The sequence below is a fragment of the Gastrolobium bilobum genome, unplaced genomic scaffold (assembly GCF_033153095.1).
Source record: "Gastrolobium bilobum isolate Gb01-03AN ecotype WA unplaced genomic scaffold, APGP_CSIRO_Gbil_v1 utg15399, whole genome shotgun sequence".
Taxonomy (NCBI): Eukaryota; Viridiplantae; Streptophyta; class Magnoliopsida; order Fabales; family Fabaceae; genus Gastrolobium; species Gastrolobium bilobum.
The window spans coordinates 65,817-83,120 of record NW_026897422.1 but is presented as its reverse complement, the minus strand read 5'-3'; the positions used below and the strand labels follow the sequence as shown (position 1 = coordinate 83,120).

Here is a 17,304-nt window from a genome sequence, read left to right as displayed (position 1 = left end):
TCATCAGGGTGGCATTGCCATTGGATGACTCGGTAGGTATCATGGTCACCCAGTAGCGAAATCAATTGCCAAAAAGAAAAATAAAATGTAGTTTCTTGCTTAAAATATAGGCGTTCTAGCTTTTTAACCAGTCCATCTCTTGTCCTTTTGGTCAAATTCGATCTCGCGGATAAAAAAAAACAGCAACATTTAGTGCTCTGAGTCTTGCCAAATGAAACTGATTTTACTGTCATTCTGGAAACGGCAGCGAGTAATGTAAACCCATCAATCTTCGTTGCCTAATTTGTTCAGATACTGCATGAAGAGGCTTAGATCCCAAACCCCATGGGAAATATTGAGGATTGCTTTAAACTACCAAAACTTAAACGAAAGAAATAAGACAGTGTGTATGCAGTGAAATAAGGTTGTAAGTTCTATGCTGGAAAATATAAAATACTCTTTCGTTTCTCCCCTCTCTGAGATGCACGAGCAGAGCCTATTATCTCAAAATTGGTGGGCAAATACCATGAATTTTGACTGCCAACAACTAATTTCAGGAAAATAGCCATTACAGTAGTACCAGTGCACTTGAAAAATAGCATTTCCTTCAAATATAATTCATCCAAACTAGGTCCATAATGGTTTAAACAAGAGGTAACAATCAGGTGCCAAGTCTCGGAATACGTCAACCAGTTACTGAATTTTTACAAAGAATTTTGAACGCAAACACTACTTATGGTTTGCCTTTCATCTGAATTACAATATAGGCTAGGGTGGTGCCTGCGGGGGCTTAACCTGGTAATAATATTGAGATGTGTTGCTGCTAGGTGCGCTGGATGAAGTAAAACAGAGACTCTGGGGAATTGAGTTCATAGATCTTGTCGGAAAGATGGAAGTCGATGGAAAGGTAGCTGAAATTGAGAATCCTGATGATGCTGCAGCAGAGAACTGTGGTACTGGGGTAGCAGTGACCTGGCCATGCGTTTGCCACGCCCAATCGGGGAGTCCTTTTGATGGATCTATGCTGATTCTATCTGCTTTTTCCTGCTAAATATTTCAACAATCTTTTACAGTCTTACAAAGATTTTCCCACACAAGAAAACATTCCATCATAGAATTATTTACTCTCAAAAGTTCAAAGGGCAATGATGCGTCGCCCAGGACCTCTTGATAGGCTACAAAAATAAAATGAATGTAGCAGAACCTCCAGTGAAAATATTATGACAATGCCGTTATAGGCATCGTTTTCAAACTATATAGCCATACTTCATAGTCATATTATTTTTTTAATTTAATGACCATTATATTTAATGTGTATATGCATTATCAAAACGTATTCATGGACTGACCACTCCAAGTAACGTTTTTTAGACACATATTGGACCAACTCATTTTGTTAAAAGAATGAATGACATGGAACAAATATTCAATTTACATAACATACTACTGACAATTTCCTTGATTGTCCAACAACAAAGATTGCACCAAAAGCTCGTAGAAATTCATCAGTAAATTCCTGAACATAAAAATCAACTTTCACATGTGAAGTATCACATTCAAAAGTCAAGCATTCTTCATTATTCGAACGAAGACACTAGTAAGGAAATAATTCTAAATGAAGTAATCAATAAAGAAACAAGCAATCAACTCCAGTTGTAAAACTAAAGAATAGATAGTGAAATCACCTCACTGGGAAAGAAACTAGTAGACATGCCATTCCATACAAAAGGTCGCTCTTCAGTTACAACCAGCCTTTTCAAAGATGGATTTCCAGTTCTAGAATTAACATTTGTTTCCATCTGCAAATAAAGAGAATATAGCCTATTATGACCACAGGACATCAAGATTTAATAAAACAATACCAAAGACTAAATGTTCTGCAAAGATCAAGGATGTCAAAGGAAAACAGAATGTCATTAGCTACATGTAACCCACAAAGGCCATAAGAGCTCTGCTTCCAGATAAATATATCCTCAACAGTTGTCATGATATGAAGAGTGTTATTTAAACTTACTTGTGAGCATAAAGAGTTCTATCGACCTTTGTTCTGCATAATTTAGAAGAAACCAAAAATAAATGAAGATTAAAGCTCAACTATACCATTGAATTTGTTCCTGCGTGCATGTTGTAAGGTACGGAGGGGAACTGAAGTTGCCCCCAATTTTCTTTGGGACCAGGTCCTGGAGTCGCTATGCCCAAATTGAGGTCAAGATTGTGACTGCCACCTGCTATAAGAGTAAATACAAACCAGATTTCACAGACAGAACATTTTTTTATTCTGAAAATCACTTGGATATTAAAAACATAGGAAGATCTTTGCTAAGTATCACCTTCATTAATGGCTGCAGGTTTCATCTCTCCTTGGTATGAACTTGGCTCAAAGTTAGTCACTGCTTCCCTTCCACTGCATTTGATAGCTGCCTTGTCATAAGCCCTGATTTCCAGAAAATCAAAAGGGAGATACGTGTTGGATGGAACCCTAATGAGCTTGATAATTCAGGATAATAAATTCAGTGCAGGTAGAATGTAATTCATGTATGATTAGGACCTTGCAGCTTCTACTTCGCTGTCGAATAACCCAAGATATATATACCTGCACGAAAGCATTGCAATCTCTATAACCAAAACACTTTTGCCAATCGTTTCTTTGAAACATGCATCTTACTACGAAAAAATCGTAAAGACGCATTGAGAACTAAGCTGAAACCAATTCGCTTCACAGGCCAATAGACTTGAATACGTAATATGTCATATAATCAATCATAGTAGACCACTACTTCAGTTGATTTAAAAGTAGGTCCTCACTTTTTGCCAAGGAATTGCCCCATTCGAGCTTCCCAACGGCCACATTTGTGGAGTGTAACTCCTCGGTATTTTGAACTCCCCCTTGAGAAACCAGTACTATGGCGACGGAGTATGTGTACAAATTCCTCCTTGGATAAATTCTTCATCTGCCCATCAGTAAGAAAATGGTGAAAAATCAAATTATATGTACCATCAAGTTTCATATTCATCAAGTGCTAGTGAGTTTTCTCACCTGTTTAAGATCATCCTCATAATCACTCAGATTGAAATTGATGTCAGCATCAACTCCCCTGAACTTAATAGCAGCTCGATCATAGGCTCTAGTTGTGAAAATTCCAAGTCAATGGAGGAGCACAACAATCAAACTCTCAAAAATCAAAAGAAAGGACTGTTTCCTAAAGCTAAAATTACAACAAAGAAAATTAAAATACGTGCAAAGTGTAAAGTTTTACCTAGCAGCAGCATGAGCTGTGTCAAATCCACCTGCATGCTCAAATATCAATTTCGTCAAAAGACGCTCAAAATAGTAAATCATAGAATATGATTTTAAATGCTACGGAATTATGTACCAAAAAAAAAAAGGTACTAAAATGCATAAATTAAATATCCATACCCAAATAGACTTGTTTCCCGCAATCCCTACACCAAATAATTACAAAAATATAAGCACAAAAAAGAGTCAGATACAATTCAACCAGGTATTACCAAAATCAAACTTCACACAAAGATATATTTTCCTTCCTTCCCAGTAATAATCAAGCAAAGCAACTGAAAGACCTGAAAGAGGGGAGAAAAAAAAGGGGAAAACGCAAACAAAATAAAACCAAAGCTAAATTCATATTACTATAAAATTACGAACCAGATATGCGATTCCCATCTTCCGGTCCTCCTGTAGAAGGTGACCCCTCTGTATTGCGAGCTCCGAGACCTTGGTCCCCTCCTACTTTTCTTCGCTCGTTGCTGAACCTGAACTTGAACCTTCTTCACCTCGCCGTTCCCGCCCTGGCGATCGTACAAGAGATCAACCAACCCATTCCTCGGTGGAAACGACGACGTAGCCTGCCCTTGCCAATTCCCTGACCCGCCCTCGTCCTCTCCTTTACCTCCTCCAATCACGGGGAACAGCTCCTTCGTTACGACGCCGTTCCCTCCTTCCACTTTAAGGATATCGAAATTGAATGTAAACACGTCGTCGACGCGCGTCGAGCACGAGTCCTCGTCGCCTCCACAGTTGCTGGACCCGTCCGCATTGACGACGGAGGAATTCGAGGTCCCCGACTCCGCCATTTGATTCCATGAACCTTCTGGAAAATTCCCCAGCAGCACCGGCGAGTCGCCGTTCTGAGTCGAATCGGTCGAGTCCGCATTGAGATTAAGATCTAACATGGTGTTAAATCTTCAACTAAACTGAACTCTTAAAAAATTCTTCTTCTCTATTTATGATTTCTGAAGTTTATCAAAGTCACCTAAAACATACACAACTAACGTCGCTTCATCGTCGCCGGCAACTATGATTCCGACGGCGAAATTCGATCCGATCAAAAAATCAAATGAAACAGGTAACACAAGCAAACAGCTAAAGAAGTCGTAAGAGAGAGAAAAAAGAAGAAAGCAAAAATAAGATAACAGAATCACGAGGTAGTTCAGTCCGTGTGAGAACGCCGGGAAAATTTACCGGCGACCGGAAAGGGAAGAGAACGAGGAGGAAGAAACTCACAGAAGGAGGTGTTAGAAGGAAGCACGGCAAGCTCATTTCCTCGGCGATGAGTTCATCGTCGCCGGAGAGAGTGAAAACATCGCCAACTATTATTCCACAGCACAGAGAGAGAGAGAGATGAAAAGGGTGAAGCCACACTTTGAGACCCATTTTAAGAGGGAAGGAATATATAAACATTTTTCTTTTCTCTCGCAGACCGGTTGGTTCGGTTACCGGTCAGCGATATTGCAAATGGGAACAGATATTTTTTTTTTTTACTCTCTTTTTCTCTCTCACGGTCGTGGACTCACTGACGGAAACACCATTGGCCTAGTTGGGTTTTTCTTCATTTGGAATTGAGGATTGTGTCCTAAACGCGTAATTAATTAATTATTATGCTAAATAAGTACATGAACCTTGTTGATTTTGCTTATTATGGATGCAAAATTCTCAATAAACAAATTCTAAGGAATTGTGAGTTTGTTTAAACATGTCAGGTTATTTATGAGTTTCTTCATAAAGAATCGAATCAATCTATCCCGATGTTAACTTTAGATACATTAATTAATCCAATCATTTTTAAGGTGTGTTTCATTATGATTGATTATATTTAAAAAATAATCTACTTTATTGTTACAAACTCCCTCGGTAAAATTTTAATTTTAAATTTTTCTTAAATAAAATAAATTAATCCACTTATACATTTTAATTGACTAAAATTATAAAGACAAATAAGTAAGAGTAAGAATACATGCATTATAGGGGCTTGATTTGATTGCATAAGATATGATATTATAAAATTTGATAGTGAAAAGCGTAATAAACTTTTAATGCTATGCATTGTTTGGCACGACATGGTATAAAATATTATATCATATAACTTAATAATATCATATACTTGACTTTACTATATATATAACACTGGAAAAAAAAAATTAACACTTTTTGTAAAAATACCTTTTTACTCGAATTTATCTTGTATTCATCAAAATTTGTTATGTAATACTATTATTTTAAAAAAATATTCAAAAAAAATTAGAAAAAATTTTAAAAAATATTTGACTTGAGAAAAAGAATAAAAAGTTAATTTAAGTCCCTAATTAGAAGTATCAAGTTCATGCCCTCATAAAAAAAAATGATATTGAAAGAATCATCTTTATATGGGTCAAAAGAACTTAAAATGAATTAGTTAGTAATCGATAAACTAATAAAAAAAAATACACATTGTGATTTGTCAAAATACTATATATTTTTTATAGGGTTTAATGTGTGTCATTCAAAAGGACACAAGTTGTGTCCTTTTAGTGATTTACACAGAGTATGACCGGTCGTACTCTGTGTAATTATGAAAAGTTATTTTTTTTCACTTTATACGTTAATGATGTGACTAGGGAGAAAAAAAAAAACTTTTCAGTTTTACACAAAGTACAACCAGTCGTATTTTATGTAAAACACCTAAAATGGCACAAGCTTATGTCATTCAAAAGGATATTTCTTTTTCCCATTTTTATAAACTATGTATTAAGGATATTCATTAAAATTCAATTATAATTTTTTTCTCCTTACTACTTAAATCAATATTCATTTGTACGATGTGTACGTATTTTTTTTTTGTTAGTATATCGACTCTAATTATTTCTTGAGTAAAGCCTCATTTGGATCCCTAATAAAAAAACATGGTTGTCACTTTCGTTCTTTACACACAAAAAAGAAGTAAATTTTTGATTCTTCTTCAATTACAATTCTTTGAAAATATAAACACTCAAAAATTCAATGAAGATCCAATTTGATCTTTAAAAAATGATTGATATGGATATTTTTTTTTTTGTAAGAAACGAAACTAAGGAACGTGTTTTGTGTTGGGATCCAAAATAGGCTTTGTTTTTATTTCTTTGAGACCAGTCTACCCCCGTATATTCCTATAAAATTTAATTATTTAAGCTGACTATGAAACTAATCTCAAGTTAAGGTATAATCACATTTTACTCTCCTCAATCTGTGTTTGCTAACTAAATTACACTTATTCCACCCTATATAATATTCATCGTGAAACCCAATTACAGTGTGGCTGACATTGTTTCAGTTACGAGACTCTATTAATCGAACTATGATTCCCAAAATGGTGAAGGCATGTGGAACAAAACTTGGGAACCAACATAGCTAGTAGTGCTAGAGGACCTCATGGAGAAGGCCGGAGTCCTTAGGAGACCAACAGCAACTTCTTCTGTGACGTTGACGCTAAGACAAAAGTGTTAACGGAGGAAATGAATTCTCTCATACTTCATTTCATTAAATATAAATTAATGGTAATATTTTTAATTTTGGAGCATGATATTTTGATATTGATATCCAATCAAAAAGTTTGACATTATATTTTATCTTTTGATCTCGTGAATTTAATAGTTATAATTTCTTGAGTCATATTTATTGATTAATTATTAATTTTCAATAAATTATAACTATTAAATTGGTAGAAACTAACAACTATGATTTGGTATCAAACTTTTTAGTTTGACACCAATCTCAAAAGATCATATCCCATTGTAATAATAAAGTTCACAAAATGGAAAATAGAAAATGGTCATTTTAATTGGTGGTAGTTGGTCCATCAATAAATAGCTTAGTTTTTTATATGATGTAATTATATTAAAATGAGATATGAGATATGCATTTCCATACATAAAGGAGGTGAATAAAAATATTGAAATAAAAGTCAAAAAAAAAGTTTAAGCAAAAGGAGATATTTAGCGTTGTAATATAAAATATTTTACATAAACTTATTTATCAAATTATAATTTTACCCCAACACCCAATTAATTTATCATTGTTTCAAGAGAAATGCCAACAATATTTTATTTTCAACTTTCTTTTTTATAATAGGGCGATATCCTATATTGCCTTCACTAAATAATTTGAGTTCACTCTCTATTAATTGAACTAGCATATAATTTCACAAAACAATAGAGAGTGTTAAAAACAGAGGTTAAAAAATATAATGTTAGTATTATCTTATTTTTAACAGGGCAAAATCTTTTTACATCGGTATAAGAATAATAAATCTTATATTCAATCTTAACCGTTGATTTTTTATATCTAATAGTTGCAATTTATTGAGAATTAATAATTAATTAATTAGAATAATCTAACCAATTACAGACGTCATGAAAATCAACGACTAAGATTAAGTGTAAGACTTATTATTCTTATATCGATGTAAATGCATCATGTCTTTTTTAACATATAACAAGGGTTTCATAAATAAACGTATATATTATAAAGTCATAATATTTTAAATTATTTTAATCTGTTATATTTAATATGATATGTCAAACACACTTTAAGTATAAAATGAAGTGCCAAAAGGAAGGGAAAAAAGGAAAATAATCTATTAAATAAATAATATGTTGCTTTACTGTTTTTCTTAATTGAAAATTTAAGACTTTTAGGCTGTTTACTTGTTGGGGAATTTTATTTTATTTTTAAATGGAAAGAATGGCATGTTTAAATAAAACCTTTTTTTATCCTTAATTTTATACCATTCAACACATAAAAAAATGGGTGGGGTCTATTTTTGTTTTTCCTCTCTTTTCTATTTAGTGAATCCTACCTACTTCTTTATATATTGCATAAGATAATTTGTCTCATACAACATGAAAAATATATTACTCTTCTTAATTATACATAATATGTTGAGAGAAGTGATATCATAGCGCATTTCAAAGTAAAGTATTTTGATTAAACAAGTTTTGTATTATAATGACTATGATATGGAAAAAAAAATTCCCCATAATTCTCAAGATAATATAATGAACATGTGACAGTTAAAATAAATATCTTCAATATATAGCCATAATTTTTGTTTTTATTCATTTGAGTATGCTATGTCTGCACGTATTCTTTTTATTTTCTAGTAAAAAACATATGATTTGTACCGAAATCAAAAATTTACACGGATAATTTGTATCGCATAATTTTAAGTAATTGAAATAGTAAAAATATATATCTATTCACACAAAAAATAATAGGTAATTACCAAACAACTCCTTCAATAAGAATGTTCAAAATTGAAATAATTTAATAAAATTGAAAACATAAAGCTAAAAAAATTTAAAATGAAATAAGTTGAAAATTTAATTACTTTATGGGTTTATTATTTCTTATGTTATAAGAGATAAAATTATCTCCTACACGTACATAAAAATATGCGACTTATATTTTTTCTTTCTCTCTTCTCCTCAGCCCACATGGGCCCCACATACTTTTATATGTATAGGAGAAAAAATTTATCTCTTACAATATGAGAAACATTAAACCCCTACTTTATATCACTTTTTATATCTAAATTTAAAAATCAAGTCAATTTAAACTAAATTGAAATTTTATTCATATATATATATAGGAAAAAACATTTTTTCGGCAACTTTAGATAAGTTTATCTTCGGCCACCCCAAAACTACGTCGTTTTGTTTATTTATTTCCTTATATTAATTGATTCAGCTTTGAATGATTATGATTTCCTTTTTCTCTCTCTTCCTTTATCATCATTGATCCATCTTTGTACGGTTATGATTTAGAAGCCGGAGATAAAATTATCTCAAGCAGTTTGAGAAATGATAAGCCCATATATATATATATATATATATATATATATATATATATATATATTGGTAATCATGCATATGTATATTTTATAAAGTATCTTACCTAACAAATTTTCATATATTATAAATTGAAATCATGCACTTGTATATTATAAACATAGTAGATTTGGCAATTAATTTATTTGTATTTTGATGTATCTTGCAGTGGCGGACCCATAATTTTTTATAGAGGTGGGCGAATTTTTTATTTTATTTTATTAAGAAAAGTACATACAATCATATATGAACTTAATATAAAAAGTTTGAAAGAGTTATATTAAAAAATTTAAGGTCAATTCACTTAACTCTTGCTCTATGTTTTTTCATATTATTAAACTCTTCTATAATTGAATCTGTGGTAAAATTCAAAACAATTTCTTTTTCAACATATGTAATCAAAGAATTATCAAGAAATTGGTTTTTCATTCAATTTTAAAGTCTGGTCTCGATTATCTTCCATTCGACAATGGATGCGGGCTCTTTTCCTTCCCCAATATTTAGCTTAAAAGATTGGAACCCCTGTTTGTCTGTTTGTGTGTTTTGTTGTTGTCTTCTTTGACAATGATTTTTGCCACCCTCTTGATAATCAAGTGTGCCTGATTTTGAACTTTTTTCTTGAGCCCTAAAAGTTTGCTCCTTCCTTTAGAAAAAACTACAATTTCAATTTCTAAAGTTGTGTTTGTTTAAGTTTTTTATGAAATTTTCAGCCCAACTACTTAATTTTTTTTAGTTCAAAATTAATTTTTTTTTCAGCCCAAAATTATATATATATATATATATATATAGTAAAAAAAAATTCTAAAAATCAAGCAGGGGCGGTGGCCAACCCTATCCTCTCCCCTGGGTCCGCCTCTGGTATCTTGTAACATCCTGTAAAACTGACTAGCATAGAGGATATTATATAAATTCTTAAATCTTATTTTAAATAAAAGAATATGATGTTATAATGAAACAGATATAAAATAAGGCATATGATAAAATATTTTTAAAAATTAATTATACATAAGTCAAGTTCACTATTACATCTGAAATAGCCAAGATTATATCATAATCTAAACTGAAAAGAAATATTTTATTATATCAATCACTTACTGATCTTCGTACAGTCTTCAATGTCTTTAACCACAGTGCTTTACCATACTTCAAAGCTACACATACTGGCTTTCTTACCTTTTGGAAATGTTAGCATAAACATAAAAATATACGTGAGAAAAATTTCAGTAATATTGATGTTTTCTAACTATAATCATTTCAGCCGCAAAAACAAAAAATATCATTCTTTCAAGTCAATTTAAAATAATTACATAAATAATCACATGTAATAAATTATGTAATATCTAACTGAAGCTGCCTAAATTATGTGGGTCTCTGAATGTGAAAGGTTCTGTATGACGGAGCTCAATTCATGATAAGGCGTCTCTTATCCTATAACCATTCTGATCCCCTTGTGGGTTAATCACATCAGAATTATACATTTAGAATTTACACATTCTCTTGATATTCATTTGGTATCACAAGAATTTATTAGTTCTATAGTCTTGATTTTAAATCAATCTCATAACTGATATAAAAATCAAATCCATAAAAACAAATATAAAAGATAAATCAAAAGAGTAGAATAAATTCATAATAAAATAATTTTGGACAGAGTAACGACACATTCACAATTTTTTTAAAAAATAACTTCAAAATATCAACTTTAAATATAAAATAGATGAAAATGAATTAAAATAAAAGAATGAGGTTTTACTCTTAATATTACCTTCCTTTTTTATTTTTCGCTTCTTTTCTTTCTTCTTTATTTCTTTCCTTTCTTCTTTGTTTCCTCTGCTTCACTATTACACGCTTCTTTTTTCACTATGTATTTCTTTCTCCATTCTTTTCTTTCCTCTCTCAGTTTCTTTCCGTGCTTTCTCTTTCTATTTTCCCCTATCCTTTCTTTCATACATCTGGATGCATGTATATATATTGGCAATACGCTAATTTCTTGACTAAGTAATCGTAAATAAAAATTTAACTAATTGTTTCATATAGATAAGAATCTAACTCGCTTGACTTTTCTTTGAAATATCTAAGACTTAAAAAAATCTAATCTTTTATTTTTATTTTATTATTATCTAAATATAAATATTATTTTTATTATTATTATTACATTATTATAACATTTAATTGTTTATTTTATTATTATAATATTCATATGTATATATATTATTATTACACAGCGCCTTTCTATTTTAACAATGGCGCTGACCTTTTTTTTTATTATTTTATTTTTTTCCTTTCTTTACTATAGCGCCATTACGGCGCTACCAATTTTTCTTTGGCGCTTATAGCGCCCTTCTTGTGTCTAAGGCGCCAATTTTTTTTTTAATATTACATAATTTCTCTCCTAATCAAAATTTTGTCCTCAAAATTTTGACATACCTTCTAGAAAAAATAATTCTAAATAACTTTATTCAATTATCTGTAATCCACCACGCTTTCAGTGCATATAAATTACATTTATAATTTATATCAATCATAAGCAAATAACTAATTTACACAGTAGGCATAAAAAATTGTCGATAATTTACACAGTGGGCAAATAACTAATTTTATACTAAAAATTACATTTATATTAATTTTCTGCAAAAAAAACTAAATCTATCTCAAATAACTTCCCTTTGATTTGAAGATAAGTTTCCTACAAACTTTAAATGGCTTATATTTTTCTTAGTGGGAATGAAAACTTCATGATGAGAAGGTAAAATGAAAATTGGTAACTTACACCAAGTTTAAACTATTTTCTAACGAGTGAGAGTAAAAACTGTTCCTTTGGCTACAGATTGATTGGATGAATTCTAAGCTTGATTTTGAAGGTAGTCCCTCATCAGGTATCCTGACTTTACACACTTAAAACATATGACTTTTCATGCTAAGCATTCTCCAATATGATTTTTCTTGCTCTTAGGACATACCTGAATCTTAGAATTTATCCGTTTTCCATTTCCTATTCCTTCGTTGGTAGCAAAGTTGGTTTCCAAATCATGTGCTTGTGGAAACCTTTCTTCGTCGTTATCAACATTATTCCTTCTTCGGTTTGTACCTTTGGCTTTCTCCCTTGCCTCCTTAGCTTCCTTCCTGCTTGTTTCAATGTCTCTGCACCTGTTTATTAGTGATGAAAAGTTTATTATTTGATGTCTTGTTATCATACTTTTAAACTTAGGTTTTAATTCAGATTCAAACTTAGTTGTCAACCATTCCTCATTAGGTTGATTTTATACATAATTGGAATATCTGGATAATTTTTCAAATTTTGTCATATATTCACCAACAATTATATTTCATTATTTAAATTCAAGGAATTCTATTTATTTCCTGTTTCTTACACTTTGTGAAAAATATTTGTCCAAAAAGGTATCTTTTTTTTTTTGGTAAACCAAAAAGGTATCTTTAAATGTTGTCCAAGACATCTATGTTTTTTGACTTTGGAAATATGTTTTGGTATTTGTCCACCAATGTTATGCTTCTCCAATCAACATATATGTGGTAAAATTTACCCAATGAATAATAGGACAATCCATTACCAGGAATATTTTCTCAAGTTCTTTCACTCATTCCACAGCTGCCTCAGGGTTATAATCTCCCCGAAAAGTGAAAGATTTATGTTTACAGAATTCAGTTAATCATTTTGTAATTGCCTTGTATCTGTCATAGATCTATATATATTGTTTCGTGGTAGTGAGTTGGTCAGGCTCAATACTAATAATTTAAAATATGCATGATCCACGACGAAATACCAAGCAACATAGTTTAAGTCTTTTGTTTACCTGAATCATTCTGCTCTGATACAATAAAATGTAACACTCCCTATAACTGACTAGCTTAGTAAATATCACATAATTTCTAAAATCTTATTTTAAATTAAAGAATATGATATTCTAACGCATCAGATATAAAATAAGGCATATGATAAAACATTCTTAAAATTTTATTATACATAAGTCAAATTCCATATTACATATGAAATAGCCTGGATTACATCATAATCTAAATTGAAAATAAATATTTTTATTCTATCAGTCACTCCACTGATCTCTGCACAGTCTTTAGTCTTTAACCATAGTATTTTACCCTACTCTAAAACTACACATACTAGCCTTCTTACTTTTTGGAAAGGTTAACATAAACATAAAAATACACATGAGAAAATTTTAGTAATATTGAAGTTTTTTATTTTTAAACATTTCAGCTGCTATAACGAAAAATATCATTATCTCAAGTCAATTTATAAGGATAAAATAATTACATAAGTAATCACATGTAATAAATTATGTAATATCTAGCTGAAGCTGCCCAATTTTTGTGGGTCTCTGAATGTGAAAGGTTTTGTATGACGAAGCTCAAGCCATAATAAGGCATCCTTTACCCTATAACCATTCTGATCCCCTTGTGGGTCAGTCACATTAGAATCTAATAGTTAAAATTTACATATTCTATTGATATTTATTTGGTATCGAAGAAATTTAGTAGTTCTATAGTCTTGATTTTAAATCAATCTCATAACAGATATAAAAATCAAATCCACAAAAGCAAATATAAAAGATAAATCAAAAGAGTAGAATAAATTCATAATAAAATAACTTTGGACAGAATAACGACACATTCACAACTTTTAAAAGAAATAATTTCAAAATAACAACTTTAAGTATAAAATAGATGAAAAAAAATTAAAATATGTGAATGAGATTTTACTCCCAATATTACCTTCATATTTTAGTTTTTCTTTCTCTTCTCTCTTATCTTTTTCTTTCCTTTCTTCTTTGTTTCCTCTCGAGTTCTTCTCTGTGTTTCACTATTACGTGCTTCCCTTTTCTCTTTGTATTTCTTTCTCCATTCTTTTCTTTCCTCTCTTAGTTTCTTTTTCTTGCTTTCTCTCTCTGTTTTCCTCTTTCCTTTCTTTGCATGTATATATATAGGGAATAAGCTAACTTCTTGACTAAGTAATTGTAAATAAAAATTTAACTAATCATTTCATATGAATAAGAATCTAATTAACTTAACTTTTCTTCAATTATTTGTCTTAATATAAATATGATTTTTTTTTATATTTTATCTATATGTATATTTATTATTATTATTATGTTATTTTAATATTTAATTGTTTCTTTTATTTTTATAATATTCATATATATATATATATATATATATGAATAAAATATTTTCACAGCCTCTTTAGATAAGGTTATCTACAACTATCTCAAAAACTACGTCGTTTTGATTAACGAATGTGTTTCTGTAATTTTAGTTGAATTAATGAAGGGTGTTTCAGTAAAATGCATATGATAAAAAAATGAACAAAATTACAAAATACCCTTCATTAATTCACCAAAAATTACAGAAACACCTTTCATTAATCAAAACGACGTAGTTTTTGGGTAGCTGTAGATAACCTTAACTAAAGTGGCTGTAGAAATATTAACCACATATATATATATATATATATATATATATATATATATATATATATATTGATTACACAGCGCCTTTCTATTTTAACAATGATGCTCTTAGCGCCATATTGGCGGTGACTATTTTTTTTTCTTCCTTTTTTTCGTATATGGCCATTATGGCATTGCCAATTTTTCTTTTGCGCTTATAGTGAACTTCTTGAGTCTAAGGCGGCAATTTTTTAATTATTTTTTGAATATTACATATCTGTCTGAATTTATATTGTATTTTAATGAATTTTTTTATAATTATATTAATTTACAAACTGTACAAATATTAAGTGATATATGTGTTTAGCACTATTCTCATATAAATTATCATCTTATGAAATATTAAACTCAACTATTATTTTATAATTTTCCATATTAAGATCTGCATACAAACAATAAATTGATATGCAATAGAAGACCTATAACAAATTTTTTTAATCAATTGTAAATCTAACCTAATGTGTTTTGGGATGTTCATGTTTTGGGTTAAAATATAAAATTCTAAACTGATCAAATTCAATTGGATGTGATTTATTTTTATTTTTTAATTTTCAGTCAAACTGAATTGATTCAATCCGACTAAAATGAGTTTGGTTTTGTTCAGTTATCAGGTCAACTTAATTTATTTTTTATCCTCAGTCATTGTCTTATAGTCAATCCAAAATTTTGGATTTCATACTAAGGTTAAATTTTGGTTTTTTACTCTTCTATGATGAGACAATAATCAAATCAAATCAAATCAATTCAAATATTTAGTTTTTTTTTAACACATAACTTAATATAATTTACGTGAATCTCTTACCATTAGACCAATCTCACGGGCTTACATTTAGCTCTTTATCTAGTTATAATTCTTCATCCTTGTTAATTTATCACAAAAGTACGATAAAAAGTTTGATAATAAGCAAAATTAAAGACATTTGGTAATTGTTTAGGGGTTAATTGAGGAAGAGGCACAATGAAAGAAGATCCTATACTATAATACTAACGTTTAAAATACACAACTTTTAAATATCATTATAAAGGTAGTCAAGTATTTGGGTTAAAGCTTTTAACCTCATTTAAAATCGGGAAAAACTAATCTTATGTCATATGACATAAATTTTATCTTCTACACACACTTCGATAACTGTGCCACCTTTTTATTTTCTTTTCTTTTATTTTTTCAGGTGGTGGAGCTCACTAGTTTGTTTCTATAACATGAGATAACTATCTCCTTTAACATGAGATTAATAAAACCCTTTAAAACCAGTTGTGGATTTGTTAATCTAGTAACAACTCAGTTAAATATTGGGATTTGACTTGTCCAATTGATAATGAGTTTGATTACTGAGTTGCAATTCTTGGGAAGGGTAAAAAAACACAAATCCAAAAAATTACATTAATCGATTGATATCTAAAAATAAAATTATAAAATTGAAAATTGAATTATAATAATTGATTCTTGAAGTAAAATAAAGTAATTATCTAAATTAATATAAATTTAAAGACTGAGGTTATATTTATAATTTTTTCGCTTATAAAGTATTATAATTAAATTTTAATCGTTGATTTTTATGAATTTAATAATTATAATTTATTGGGTCATACTTATTAATTAATTATTAATTTTTAAAAATTATAATTATTATTTTAATAAAAATCAATGATTAAAATTTAATTATAAAAGATTATAAGAAAAAAATTTTGGAAATATAACCTTCAAATGTAAATTATCAAGCACATGGAATCAATCCATTAATTTGAGACAAAATATTTATCTTGCGTAGATGGAAACAATTTCTTGGCGTGTGAATGGTACACGTCCTAACGAAAGGCAATTGACAAGACGTGATTGTTTTCATAATTTAATATGTCCAAAGCCTTGTCTTTTCATTTATTGTCATTTTAAGGACATTTGAGTAGAAAATTGAAGGACTACACGCACGAAAATATGGATGGCAGCTAACTGTTTTTGGGCCCTGACAAATTAATAAATCTAATCGTACCTCAATTTCTTCCCTTTCTTTTTTTTTATTCAGATATTTTATTTGTTTGTTTGTTTGTTTTTTTTAACAGCTTTATTTGTTTTCTTTACAGTACCAATTGAACCACCAATCCACATGTCCATGTCCGTGACCAAGGAGTAATGGAGCATGAAAGTTTGGTAATCTGCTACGGACAGGCGTATCTTCTCTGCCAATATCTCAGTCAAATCACGTTTTACCCATTTGCATTGACTATAAAGCGGCCTCATCTCGCTTTCACTTTCACCAATCACCAATCTTCTTATCCTGTACCACCTCACACGTGGTGGTCCCCAATTAAATCTCATCAAGCCTTAGATAGTCATTATAATCATAATCATTTAATAAATTTATTAATAGTCATTATAAAAATATTAATTAACCAGTATTTGATAATTCACTCTAAATATAAATACAGTACAATTCAAATTTCCCCAACAAAGGACACAGTTAATGGATTTTCTCAATGTGATTTTTGATTCTTATCCAAATTTTCCCCAATTTATAATGTCAAACAACAATATTCTTGCACATTATAATGCATTTTAATTGATTTAGGTGTTTCTAACAAATGTCTTGGTAGTGGTTAAAAAAGTATTTAGTATCTATAATTAAATAATTTTAATTATTTAAAAATAATTATTAAATATTTTCCAATTTCTAATATTAACTTTTTTTATTTTAAACGTTATATTTTC

The 17,304-nt window shown here is 29.8% G+C and overlaps 1 protein-coding gene across 7 annotated transcripts; it reads right to left on the bottom strand.

The window, feature by feature from the left end:
• Positions 1-569: 569 nt before the first annotated feature.
• On the bottom strand, positions 570-4,627 carry LOC133306811 (ethylene-responsive transcription factor RAP2-7-like). Of its 7 annotated transcripts, none has more exons than XM_061507188.1 (10): positions 3,644-4,627; positions 3,398-3,423; positions 3,237-3,267; positions 3,017-3,104; positions 2,785-2,930; positions 2,528-2,572; positions 2,310-2,413; positions 2,080-2,207; positions 1,665-1,778; positions 570-1,026 (listed from the first exon to the last, which is right to left on the bottom strand). In XM_061507188.1, exons 1-10 carry the CDS (start codon positions 4,168-4,170, stop codon positions 748-750), a joined length of 1,488 nt encoding a protein of 495 aa, XP_061363172.1. In that variant the 5' UTR covers positions 4,171-4,627; the 3' UTR covers positions 570-747. The 7 variants fall into 7 exon arrangements, with proteins under 7 accessions (XP_061363172.1, XP_061363174.1, XP_061363173.1 ...); XM_061507190.1 differs by having other exon boundaries at positions 570-1,023; XM_061507189.1 differs by having other exon boundaries at positions 2,080-2,204.
• Between the last annotated feature and the right edge of the window lie 12,677 nt (positions 4,628-17,304).